Source organism: Somniosus microcephalus, chromosome 1 (genome assembly GCF_052327205.1).
Source record: "Somniosus microcephalus isolate GS21.2 chromosome 1, FLI_Smic_1.0, whole genome shotgun sequence".
Lineage (NCBI taxonomy): Eukaryota > Metazoa > Chordata > Chondrichthyes > Squaliformes > Somniosidae > Somniosus > Somniosus microcephalus.
In genome coordinates, this window is record NC_140987.1 from 150,960,587 (window position 1) to 150,974,646 (window position 14,060).

A 14,060-nucleotide genomic window follows, 5' to 3' on the forward strand; every position below is an offset into this window, starting at 1 on the left:
AAGTCCTTAGCAATAAATAAGACCTTGCTTGCATCACCCACATCCCAAGACCAAATGCAAAAGAGACCATAACTCATCCAGAAGTTTAGAATAATGTCAAACTGAGTGGCTTTATTATCCCACAATTTATTGCTCCTCCAAAACTCATTCCACACATTAGTCTAAATATATTAAATAATAAACTCTACACATTTTATAACAAGAATTGCAGCTCATTAGAACATTTGGTCCGTCCTACTGGTAAAATAGATAAGGGAGAACCAGTGGATGTGGTGTATTTAGACTTTCAGAAGGCTTTCGATAAGGTCCCGCATAAGAGATTAGCGTGTAAAGTTAAGGCACATGGGATTGGGGGCAAGGTACTGACTTGGATAGAGAACTGGTTGGAATAAACGGGTCGTTTTCTGAGTGGCAGGCAGTGACTAGTGGGGTACCGCGAGGATCGGTCCTAGGACCCCAGCTGTTCACAATATATATTAATGATCTGGACGAGGGAATTGGATGTAGTATCTCCAAATTTGCAGACGACACAAAGCTGGGTGGGAGGGTATGCTGTGAGGAGGATGTTGTGAAACTCCAGTACGATTTGGACAGGTTGGGTGACTGGGCAGAAACATGGCAAATGCACTATAATGTGGATAAATGTGAGGTTATCCACTTTGGTGGCAAAAACAGGAAGGCAGATTATTATTTGAATGGCAATAGATTGGGAGAAGGGGAAGTGCAGAGAGACCTGGGTGTTCTTGTGCACCAGTCGCTGAAGGTAAGCATGCAGGTGCAGCAGGCGGTTAAGGCGGCAAATGGTATGTTGGCCTTCGTAGCAAGAGGGTTCGAGTACAGGAACAAGGATGTCTTGCTGCAGTTGTACAGGGCCTTGGTGAGACCGCACCTCGAGTATTGTGTGCAGTTTTGGTCGCCTTATCTGAGGAAGGACTTTCTTGCCATGGAAGGAGTGCAGCGAAGATTCACCAGGCTAATACCTGGGATGGCAGGAATGACGTACGAGGAGAGATTGGGTCGGTTGGGCTTGTACTCACTGGAGTTTAGAAGATTGAGAGGGGATCTCATCGAAACCTATAAAATTCTGTCAGGCCTGGACAGACTAGATGCAGGAAGGATGTTCCCGATGGCCGGGGAGTCCAGAACTAGGGGTCATAGTCTAAGGATAAGGGGTAAGCCATTTAGGACCGAGATGAGGAGGAATTTCTTCACCCAGAGAGTGGTGAACCTGTGGAATTCTCTACCACAGAAGGCAGTGGAGGCCAATTCATTAAATATATTCAAGAAGAAGGAGTTGGATATATTTCTTAAGGCTAAAGGGATCAAGGGATATGGGGAGAAGGCAGGAACGGGGTACTGAATTTGGATGATCAGCCATGATCTCATTGAATGGTGGAGCAGGCTCGAGGGGCCGAATTTCCTACTCCTGCTCCTATCTTCTATGTTTCTATGCTCAGTCCACATCAGAGCTATCTATTTTAATCTCATTGCCCTGTTGTTTTCTCAGACCATTTAATATTTTTCATATCCAAGCGTTTATCCAGTTCCCTCTTAAATGCGACACGACTCAAGTTTAGTAACCACTTGTGGCAAAACCCTTGCAAAAACTTAGAACAGTTTAATTAGATTCTCCCCTTAACTTTTCTTTGCTCCAGTGAATGCAGTACTAGTTTTTATCAAGACTCTATTCATAAACATATACTCTTTATCCTGGTATCATCCTAGTGAATCTCATTTTCCATGGAAGAAGAAAAAAAAACTAACATTTCTATAACGTCTTTCATGACCACCAGATGTCCCAAAGCGCTTTATAGCCAATGAAATACTTTTTGCAGTGTAGTCTGTTGTAGGAAATGCGGCAGTCAATTTGCGCACAGCATGCTCCCACAAATAGCAATGTGATAATGACCAGACGATCTGCTTTTATTATGTTGATTGAGGGATAAATATTGGCCAGGACACCAGGGATAACCCCTATGCTCTTCTTCAAAATAGTGCCATGGGATCTTTTGCACCTGAGAGCGCAGACGGGGCCTCGGTTTAACATCTCTTCTGAAAGACGGCACCTCCAACAGTGCAGCACTCCCTCAGTACTGCACTGGAGTGTCAGCCGAGATTTTTTGGTGCTCAAGTCTCTGTAGTGGGACTTGAACCCACAACATTCTGACTCAGAAGTTCCAATATCATATAATGGGGTGCTCAAAACTACACATAGTACTTCAACTGTGTTCTATCTGTCTTATACAAAAAGTGATTATGAAGCTGTACAAGAGCCAGAATCACATCTGCCTTTCTTATGACTTTTTCCATCTACAATCCTGCTTTAAAAGATCGATATAACTTCACTTCTGGTTCGATCTCTCTCTAGCCTCACTAAGAATTTTAGTTTGACTATATGCCATTGTCTGTTCTTTTTAACTAAAAAGTACTACGTTACATTTATCTACACTGATCAGCATTTGCCACATATATGCCTATCTATGTCCTCCTGCAATTGCTCTCAATCTATGCTTTGCCATCTTCAACAAATATTTATATTACTCCCCGAGAGGTGCCAAGACAAGTTCTTGGACACATCAATACCGACATATCTGGGAATTGGATTTATTTTAGTAGTTGTATTCAGTTTATTTGTTTGTGTTGATTGCTTATATTTAACATTATGGTAAACATTGACGGGGGAAAACAAGCTTTCGTAATTGAATCAGGTGCTATGAACTGAAATGCTATTCAGTTTTAGTTTATTGTAGCCTACTGGGAAATATAACATTTCAAAATACATATTCTATAGACCAGTAATAAGCAGATATATAAAGATTATATTTACGCAGGACCAAAGTTCATTTTTTTTATTGCGATCATAGTGACATGAAACCTGCCTGAGGAGTATTGTGGTGAGCAATAACAGGCTGCACAGAGCAAGAGTCTGTAGCAGTAGATTTGTTAGCACTGTATTGGAATAACCTAAAAACTTACATGGCCACATTACTCAAACTTGGCTATGACATAGGAACAGGAGTAGGCCATTCAGCCCCTCAAGCCTGTTGCACGATTCGATCAGATTATGGCTGATCTGTACCTCAACTCCAATTACACACTTCCTACTGTCTTATATTGTGGTCATCTGCCAGAAAAAAAACGATCACAATCTTCGCTGGTGGAATTAAGCTATTGTGCGAGGTTTGTAACTCCACCTGCAGAAAAAGGGGCATTCATCCAATTCTCCACAATTTCCCACCTCACTTGTCATATGAACTGGTTTTGCTGTCCCACAAAACTGAAATAAACTATGAGGATGATCATCTGATAAGGACATTCTTTAACTTTATATGGTGTATTAGTCAATTAAATAAAGATATGTCTAATTAATTGGGAGGGACATTGCAACAGGCATCACAACTTTAAATTCTGGAAACCTCTCTGCCAACACCTGGCATTTCACTGCACACCAAGTGATCTCAAGCACACTCATTATGAAAAAGGGAGAATACTTGGTAGCAAAATATAGGGGGGGAAAAAACTCCACCTAACTGAATATGCTTTAATTTTGTGCTGTTTGCTTCTTGTGTGATGCTCCAAATTCATCACTGGTTACAGACCTGTAACTACCAGTACTTCACCCTAGAGTTACACAACTCAAATTATACTCTCCAATCACAACTCAAGTTTCAACAGGTTTAAAAAAATTACATTGCTAGGTATTTTTCTACAGTTCAAGTAGCATAGTATGCAAATTCCTCCTCATGCTTTACAGAGCATCCTAGTGATAACACTGCATTCTACATAAGAAATGGGAGCAGGAGTAGGCCATTCGATTCTTCTACCTCAACTCCACCTTCCTGCATTATCCCCATATCCCTTGATTCCCTTAGTATCCAAAAATATATCAATCTCTGCCTTGAATATACCCTACGACTGAGCCTCCACAGCCCAATGGGGTAGAAAATTCCAAAGATTCACAACCCTTTGAGTGATGAAATTTCTCCTAATCTATATGGCTGATCCCTTATTCCGAGACTGTGACCCCTAGTTCTAGACTCCCCAGCCAGGGGAAAACACCTTCCCAGCATCTATCTGGTCAAGCCCCTTAAGAATTTTATGTTTCAATGAGATCAGCTCTAATTCTTCTAAACTCTAGAGAATATAGGTGTAGTCTACTCAATCTCTCCTCATATGACAATCCCCCCCATCCTAAGTTTTTTTGGGGAGGTTTATACTACTAATGTCTTGTTACACAGCCTCCCTCCTCCCCCCAAAAAAGCTAGTGGTTTGAACTGGCTGTCCCACAACACTTGAGCTTATTTAGAGTTGATTTTGTAAATTTGTAAAAGATACTGCTGTGCAGTATTATCATGTATCTGACAGATTCAATGATATAAAACCTTTTTGTTGGATGCTGAATAGGGAGAAAATGAGAAAGTGCAGATAGATGCTCAACTTTTCAATAGGGTGACTTAATTCAAATAAACAAAAAAGTGTACGATAGCAAAATACTGCAGATGTTGGAAATCCGAAATAAGTGTAATCAGTTTATTGTGCCCTAGTGATTTCATTGATACTTGACCTATATAATGTAAATTACAGAAGGGGTGGAGTTCCCAATCCAAATTGGAAAACAGCAGTCACGTTTTGACTGTCTTGAAATCACGCCTTGACTGTCTTGAAATCACGCCAGGCCGCTTGGTTATTGCAAACTAATATATAACTCAGAGCAAGGCTAAAATACTTAAGTGACCTCGTCACCAGATCAAAAATGTGGCCAGCCTAACCTTTCTCCGCAGCAGCAAGATTTGGTACAAAAGAACATAATTGCAACTGTTTTATATAATCGGTGAAAAGTGCTCGCTGAGGATAAAAGTTGGACCAAAAGGTGCAAGACTTCTGTTTAATTAAATAATAGGATTCGGTGCCAATGCTTCGCAGCGTTGGAAAACGCCACCCTGCCCTGGGTCCTTTCTGGGTTTGTACGCCCAGTGACAGACGTGTATGAAGGAGCTTTATGCAGTTGCGGGTGTCGAGGAAGCCCCGTTACCACCTTCTGAGTGATGTGGGCAACGATGCGGCGGCCTGGGCAGGGCGCGCCAGCCAGCCAGCCTCGCCTGTCCTTACCGTGTATCCTCTCTCCAGATCGCTCTCCTCGTATCTGAAGGACGGAATGAACACTTCGATCATGTGGTGCATGGTGCGGAGGACCTTCCAGCCGCCGAGCAATAATCACTTGGCCAAACAAAAACGCCTCGATTGCCACTCAGCAATAAGCAGCGTGTGCGACAGGACGAGTTGCTCTCCCGCCTGGGTCAGTGCAGCGATTCCCAGCACAACAAGCCAAAAGCCATTTGTAAAAGAGCAGCCACGTGAGCGCGCTGCCCGCGTCACGTGACCCCGGGGCTGGACTGCTGCGGCTCCGGCGGCGTTCCATCGCTCGCACCGAGTTCGGGAAGGCTGAAGACTTCGTCCCATTGGCAGCGTGTCAGCCTAATGGCCTCACTTCAGCTTCAAGTCAAAGGTGGCGGGCGCAGCAATCAATGAAGCAAAAATGAATGCTAACCAGCCGGATACAGTTCTGAGGGTGTGCTGCTAAAACATTACTGTACAAACTGCGAAGAGAGCGCCTAAAAAGGATGTAAGACAGTGACCCACAGAGAAAGTAAATCCATATCACTGTTTCAAGTATCAGCTTGGCTCAGTTGGTACTAACGCATCTGAGCCAAGTATGGGTACAACCCCACCCCCTTGCAGAATTTAAGCACATAATCTAGAGTGACATTTCAGTGCTGAGAAAGAGCTGTATTGTTGGAAATACTGTTCTTCAGGAATGTCAATTTATTTTTGAAGAGCAAAATGTATACTCCAGGCTAAAGTAGTTGCAAGTTTCCTCATTGATTCTGAGGCTTGACCTGAAATATGACATTTCATTGCTTTGTCTTTGCTCCCAACATCCGTGCTGCTGCTGATTGAATTCATTTTAATAGCCTTATTTTCCTAAATGGGAAGATAATGACTAATTTCTTTACCCTTATTTCTCCAATTCTATTTTCTCTGCCACTCCTACAACCACAAGGAGAACTGAGTGAGTGGCCTGCTCCCATGTCTACCTCTGATCTTGAGCTGTCTGCCACTAGGTGTTTAAGAGAAGCCTGTGACAACCCATCCTCTGACCTTGTAATAACAACAGAAAATGCTGGAAAAACTCAGCAGGTCAGGCAACATCCGTGGACAGAAATTTGAGTTGACGTTTCGGGTCGTACCCTCCTCGTACCTTCTGAGATAACATGGGGATATGGGAAGCATCCCCTGTATCCTCCAGTAAAAGATTTAGTAAAACTTTGGCTAAATTGTTAGATCTGAACTATGTTAACCAATACACAGCAGAGATAGAGATGTAGTTAATAATGGACTCATCTACATCTGCACAGAGGGGGATTAAAACAGACTGTACTTAAACAGAGTGTTTTATTTAGGAATTTGGAAAGAGTGGGAATTCGGAGAAGAGGGGGAAGGAGTTGCTGCTTTTTGCCTACACTACTTGCAGTGCTTTGTGTTACAGGTAGATATATAATTTCAGTACCCATAACTTAAGCTAGATCAAGTAAGTGGTCAGGAAACTACACTGTAAACTAATGTAATTAAATTTAATTAAATAAAACAAGGTCATATAGGGATGGCAGCGCAGGTGGTGTGCCACAACTGCAGTATGTGGGAGTTTGTGGAGAGCATTGTGATCCCGGACAACCACGGCGGACCTGTGAGGAGCAGCGAGGCAGCGGAGCAGGTAGGCCCCACAGCAGCGGCGGACCTGTGAGGAGCGGCGAGGCGGCGGTGGTGATTTAAAGCGAGGCAGCGGAGCAGGTAGGCCCCACGGCGGCGGCGGACCTGTGAGGAGTGGCGACGACGGTGATTTAAAGCGAGGCGGTGGAGCAGGTAGGCCCCACAGCGGCGGCAGTGGACCTGTGAGGAGCAGCGAGGTGGCAGAGCAGGTAGGCTTACCAAGCTCAGAGCTCCGAGAGAGGGAGAGAGAAGTAAAAAGTAATCGAAGTGTGACGTCACCAGAAAGCAGGTAAGTGATTGGTTGGTGAGTATTTCTCTCTTTCTCCCTTTTTCTAAACTTAAATTTTGTGGTTTATAGTTTATAGGGTGTCTGTGGTGTAGCGGGGACTGCTGGTAAACAAGGGCCCTTCAGTATTTCATTTACTTGTAGCGTAATTGGTGGGATTGATTTGATTTAATTTAATTTGAATTAATTAAAGGGTAAGTCATGGCAGGAGAGCTCTGTGCCGTGGTATGCTCCTCCTGCACTATGTGGGAAATCAGGGACACTTCCTGTGTCCCTGACGACCATGTTTTTGGGAAGTGTATCCAGCTGCAGCGACTGACAGACTGCATTGCGGCGCTGGAGCTGCGAGTGGATACATACCGGAGCATTCGCGATGCTGAGGACGTCGTGGATAGCACGTTTAGGGAGTTGGGCACACCGCAGGTAAAGGCTGCACAGGCAGGAAGAGAATGGGTGACCACCAGGCAGAGTAGTAGGCGCAGGCAGGTAGTACAGGGGTTCCCTGTGACCATTCCCTTCAAACAGATATACCGCTTTGGATATTGTTGGGGAGGATGGCTTATCAGGGGAAGGCAGCAGCAGCCAACTTCCTGGCACCATGGGTGGTTCTGCTGCACAGGACGGGAGGAAAGAGTGGGAGAGCTATAGTAATAGGGGATTCTATTGTAAGGGGAATAGATAGGCGTTTCTGCGGCCGCAAATGTGACTCCAGGATGGTGTGTTGCCTCCCTGGTGCAAGGGTCAAGGATGTCTCAGACCGGCTGCAGAACATTTTGGAAGGGGAGCATAAACAGCCAGTTGTCGTGGTGCATATAGTTACCAATGATATAGGTAAAAAACGGGATGAGGTCCTAAAAGCTGAATATAGGGAGTTAGGAGGTAAATTTTAAAAAATAGGACCTCAAAGGTAGTAATCTCAGGATTGCTACCAGTGGCACGTGCTAGTCAGAGTAGAAATAGAAGGATATTTCAGATGAATACGTGGCTAGAGGAATGGTGGAAGGATTCAAATTCCTGGGACATTGGAACCGGTTCTGGGGGAGGTGGGACAAGTACAAACTGGATGGTTTGCACCTGGGCAGGACCGATGTCCTAGGGGGTGTTTGCTAGTGCTTTGGGGGAGGGTTTAAACTAAAATGGCAGGGGGTTGGGAACCTGTGCAGGGAGACAGAGGAAAGGGAAACAAGGATAGAAGCAAAAGACAGGAAGGAGAAAAACAAAGGTGGCAGTCAGAGAAATCAAGGGTTTAAATCAAACATGGCCACAGTAAATAATAATTCTAAAAGGTGTAAGAGTGTTAAAAAAAAACAAGCCTGAAGGCCTTGTGTCTTAATGCGAGGAGCATTCGTAATAAGGTGGATGAATTAGCTGCGCAAATAGAGGTAAACGGATATGATATGATTGGGATTACGGAAACATGGCTCCAGGGTGACCAAGGCTGGGAACTCAACATCTAGGGGTATTCAATATTCAGGAAAGATAGGCAAAAAGGAAAAGGAGGCGGGGTAGCATTGCTGGTTAAAGAGGGGATTAACACAATTGAAAGGAAGGATATTAGCTCTGATGATGTGGAATCTGTATGGGTAAAACTGAGAAATACCATGGGGCAGAAAACATTAGTGGGAGTGGTATACAGACCTCCAAACAGTAATGCGGAGGTTGGGGATGGCATTATACGGGAAATTAGACACGCGTGCAATAAGGGCACAGCAGTTATCATGGGTGACTTTAATCTACATATAGATTGGGCTAACCAAATTAGTAATAATACTGTGGAGGAGGAATTCCTGGAGTGTATACAGGATGGGTTCCTGGACCAATATGTCGAGGAACCAAATAGAGACCAGGCCATCTCAGACTGGGTATTATGTAATGAGAAAGGATTAATTAGCAATCTTGTAGTGCGAGGCCCCTTGGGTTGGAGCGATCATAATATGATAGAACTCTTCATTAAGATGGAGAGTGAAGTAGTTGACTCAGAGACTAGGGTCCTGAATTTAAATAAAGGAAACTACGATGGTATGAGGTGCGAGTTGGGTAGGATTGATTGGGGAATGTTACTCAAAGGGTTGACAGTGGATAGGCAATGGCAAACATTCAAAGATCGCATGGATGAACTACAGAATTTGTTCATCCCTGTTTGGCATAAAAATAAAACAAAAAAGGTGACTCAACCGTGGCTAACAAGGGAAATTAGGGATAACATAAGATCCAAGGAGAGGACATATAAATTGGCCAGAAAAAGCAGTAAACCTGGGGAGTGGGAGCAGTTTAGGATTCAGCAAAGGAGGACAAAGGGATTAATTAAGAGGGGGGAAATAGAGTATGAGAGTAAGCTTGCAGGGAACATAAAAACTGACTGTAAAAGCTTTTATAGATATGTGAAGAGAAAAAGATTGCTGAAGTCAAGCGTAGGTCCCTTGCAGTCAGAATCAGGGGAATTTATAATGGGGAACAAAGAAATGGCTGACCAATTAAATACATACTTTGGTTCTGTCTTCACAAAGGAGGACAGCACGGTGGCATAGTGGTTAGCACTGTTGCCTCACAGCGCCAGGGACCCGGGTTCGAATCCGGCCTCGGGCGACTGTCTGTGTGGAGTTTGCACATTCTCCCCGTGTTTGCGTGGGTTTACTCCGGGTGCTCCGGTTTCCTCCCACAGTCCAAAGATGTGCGGGTTAGGTTGATTGGCTATGATAAATTGACCCTTAGTGTTAGGGGGATTAAATACGTGGGGTTACGGGGATAGGGTGGGATATGTGTTGGTGTAGGGGTTACGGGGATCGGGTGGGATATGTGTCGGTGCAGGCTCGATGGGCCGAAATGGCCTCTATCTGCACTGTGTGGTTTCTGTGATTTCTGTGACACAAATAACCTCCCAGAGATGCCGGGGAACATACGGTCTAATGAGAGGGAGGAACTGAAAGAAATCAGTAATTGTAGGGAAATGGTGTTAGGGAAATTGATGGGATTGAAGGCCGATAAATCCCCAGGGCCTGATAATCTACATCCTAGGGTACTTAAGGAAGTGGCCCTAGAAATGGAAGATGTCCAGCAATGCATCTACTAACATTCGATAGACTCTGGAACAGCTCTCATGGATTGGAGGGTAGCTAATGTTACCCCACTATTCAAAAAAGGTGGTAGAGAGAAAACGGGGAATTATAGACCGGTAAGCCTGACATCGGTAGTGGGGAAAATGCTAGAGTCCATTATAAAAGATGTAATAGCAGAGCACTTGGAAAACAGTGACAGGATCGGACAAAGTCAACATGGATTTACAAAAGGTAAATCGTGCTTGACTAATCTACTGGAATTTTTTGAGGATGTAACTGGTAGAATAGATAAGGGAGAACCAGTGGATGTGGTGTATTTGGACTTTCAGAAGGCTTTCGATAAGGTCCCGCATAAGATATTAGCGTGTAAAGTTAAGGCACATGGGATTGGGGGCAAGGTACTGACTTGGATAGAGAAGTGGTTGGCAGACCGGAAGCAAAGAGTTGAAATAAACGGGTCTTTTTCCGAGTGGCAGGCAGTGACTAATGGGGTACCGCAGGGATCGGTCCTAGGACCCCAGCTATTCACAATATATATAAATGATCTAGACGAGGGAACTAGATGTAATATCTCCAAGTTTGCAGACGACACAAAGCTGGGTGGGCGTGTGTGCTGTGAGGAGGATGCAGAGAAACTCCAGTATGATTTGGACAGGTTGGGTGATTGGGCAGAAGCATGGCAGATGCAGTATAATGTGGATAAATGTGAGGTTATCCACTTTGGTGGCAAAAACAGGAAGGCAGATTATCTGAACGGCAATAGATTGGGAGAAGGGGAACTGCAACGAGACCTGGGTGTCCTTGTGCACCAGTCGCTGAAGGTAAGCATGCAGGTGCAGCAGGCAGTTAAGAAAGCAAATGGTATGTTGGCCTTCGTAGCGAGAGGGTTCGAGTACAGGAACAAGGATGTCTTGCTGCAGTTGTACAGGGCCTTGGTGAGACCACACCTTGAGTATTGTGTGCAGTTTTGGTCACATCTGAGGAAGGATGTTCTTGCCATGGAGGGAGTGCAGCGAAGAGTCACCAGACTGATACCTGGGATGGCAGGAATGATGTATGAGGAGAGATTGGGTCGATTGGGTTTATACTCGCTGGAGTTTAGAAGAATGAGAGGGGATCTCATTGAAATTTATAAAATTCTAACAGGACTAGACAGACTAGATGCAGGAAGGATGTTCCCGATGGCCGGGGAGTCCAGAACCAGGGATCACAATCTAATGATAAGGTGTAAGCCATTTAGGACAGAGATGAGGAGGAATTTCTTCACCCAGAGAGTGGTGAACCTGTGATATTCTCTACAACAGAAGGCAGTTGAGGCCAATTCATTAAATATATTCAAGAAGGAGTTAGATATATTTCTTAAGGCTAAAGGGATCAAGGGATATGGGGAGAAGGCAGGGACAGGGTACTGAATTTGGATGATCAGCCATGATATCATTGAATGCGGAGCAGGTTCGAGGGGCCGAATGGCATACTCCTGCTCCTATCTTCTATGTTTGCAGTAAGTGCCTGCATCTTGAGGAACTTCAGCTCAGAGCTTTTGAGCTGGAGTCTGAGGTGCAGACATTGCGGAGCATCACAAATGGGGAGAGTTACCTGGACACTTTGATCCAGGAGGCAGTCACACCCCTTAGGTTAGGTAGTAGTAGACGTCTGGTTAGTGGTCAGGGGCAGGAGGGTGTAACTGAAACTCAGGCAAGAAAGGGGACCCCAGGTGCAGTGCTGGAGGAGCCTCAGCCTTTGCCACTGTCCAACAGGTATGAGGTTCTTGCTGCCTGTGTGGATGAGGGAAAAGCCTGCAGGATGGATGAGCAAGCTGACCATGGTACAGGAGGCCATTCAAGTGGGGGGAGTGAAAGGGAATGTAGTTGTGGTAGGGGACATTATAATCAGGGGGATAGATACTGTTCTCTGCAGCCGTGACTGAGAGTTCCGAAGATTTTGTTGACCGCCCGGTGCCAGGGTTAAAGACATCTCCCCCCAGCTGGAGGAGAACATGGAGTGGGAGGGGGAGCATCCAGTTGTCGTGGTCCATGTAGGAACCAACGACATAGGTAGAACTAGGAATAAGGTTCTGCTGAGGGAGTTTGAAGAGCTAGGATCCAAATTAACAAGCAGAATCTCAAAGGTAATAATCTCTGGATTGTTACCTGAGCCACGCGCAAATTGGCAAAGGGACAAACAAATTAGAGGCAGGAACTCTCACAACATTCAAGAAGCATTTAGATGAGCACTTGAAACGCCATAGCATACAAGGCTACGGACAAAGTGCTGGAAAATGGGATTAGAATAGACAGGGCTTGATGGCCAGCATGAACACGATGGGCCGAAGGGCCTCTTTCTGTGCTGTATAACTCTATGACTCTATTAGAGGTTTAAATGCGTGACTCAAAGAGTGGTGTGGGAGGAAGGGGTTTCAGTTGATGGGGCACTGGCACCAGTACTGGGGAAAGAGGGAGCTGTTCTATTGGGATGGGCTCCACTTAAACCGGGTTGGGACCATTGTCCTGGCGAACCGAATAACTAGGGTAGTAGACAGGCTTTAAACTAATGAAGGGGGGGTGGGAGGATTCAGGAAAGAGTAAATTTCAAAGCAGCGAGAGAAATGTCGAGGCTCTAGCGCAGAGTAGAGTTTTGGGTAAAAATAAGCAGAGTGGGTCAGGAAGGGACAGAGATAGTAACGAAATAAGGCATCAGTGACCAAGGTGACGTCAGGGAAAAATAGAAATAAGTCAAAGTTACAGGCACTATATCTGAATGCGCGAAGCATTCACAACAAAATAGATGAATTAGATGAATAGCGCAGTTAGAAATTAAAAGGTTTGATCCAATAGCCATTCCGGATTCGTGGTCGCAATGTGGCCAAGGTTGGGAACTCAATATTCCAGGATACGTAACTTTCAGAAGAGATAGGCAAAATGGAAAAGGAGTAGGGGTAGCCCTGGTAATAAAGGATGGGATAAAGACAGTAGAGAGAAAGGATCTTAGCTCCGAAAATCAAGAAGTAGAATCAGTTTGGGTGGAGCTAAGAAACAGCAAGGAGCAGAAAACATTGGTGGGAGTTGTTTATAGGCCCCCAAACAGTAGTTGTAATGTAGGGCAGAGTAGAAATCAGGAAATTAGAGGCGCATGTAACAAGGGTAATACAGTAATCATGGGGGACTTTAATCTACATATAGACTGGGCAAACTGAATTTGCAGTAATAGTGTGGAGGACGAATTCATGTAATATATGCAAGATAGTTTTCTAGATCAGTATGTTGAGGAACCAACTAGGCAACAGGCTATTTTAGATCTAGTATTGTGCAATGAGAAAGGGTTAATTAATAACCTTGTAGTAAAGGGGCCTTTAGGGAAGAGTGACCATAATATGATAGAATTTTATATTGAGTTTGAAAGTGATTTAGTTAAATCCGAAACTAGGGTCTTCAATCTAAACAAAGCAAACTACGTAGGTATGAGGGGTGACTTGGCTAAGGTAGATTGGGAAACTACATTAAAAGGTATGACGGTAGAGAAGCAATGGGTAGCATTTAAAGAGTTAATACATAATTTACAACAAATATACATTCCTTTAAGGCACAAAAACCCCACAGGAAAAGTGGTCCAACCGTGGCTAACAAGAGAAGTTAAAGATAGTATTAGAGCAAAGGAAGAGGCTTATAATTTTGCCAGAAAGAGTAGTAAGCCTAAAGATTGAGAGGATTTTAGAATTCAGCAAAGGAGGACCAAGAAATTGATAAAGGGAAAATAGAATTAGAGTAAACTCGCGAGAGACATAAAAACAGACTGTAAGAGTTTCTATAGGTATGTAAAAAGGAAAAGATTAGCGAAAGTAAATGTGAATCCCTTACAGGCTGAGACAGGAGAAATTATAATGGGGAATAAGGAAATGGCAGAGAAATTAAACAAATACTTTGGCCGCGATTTCGCCAGCCGTGGCGAGTCCA

At 44.3% G+C, this 14,060-nt stretch overlaps 1 protein-coding gene across 2 annotated transcripts in view; it reads right to left on the minus strand.

Annotated features, from left to right (window-relative positions):
* LOC147124410 (sorting nexin-24) overlaps window positions 1-5,399 on the minus strand; it is a 291,382-nt gene extending 285,983 nt beyond the window's left edge. The window contains exon 1 of one of the 2 annotated variants that reach the window (XM_085986697.1): window positions 5,110-5,399. In XM_085986697.1, the coding sequence (XP_085842823.1) occupies window positions 5,110-5,181 (72 nt within the window). In that variant the 5' untranslated portion in view covers window positions 5,182-5,399. The remainder of the gene's footprint in view (window positions 1-5,109) is intronic. The other variant, XM_085986707.1, reaches the window with a different exon arrangement.
* Between the last annotated feature and the right edge of the window lie 8,661 nt (window positions 5,400-14,060).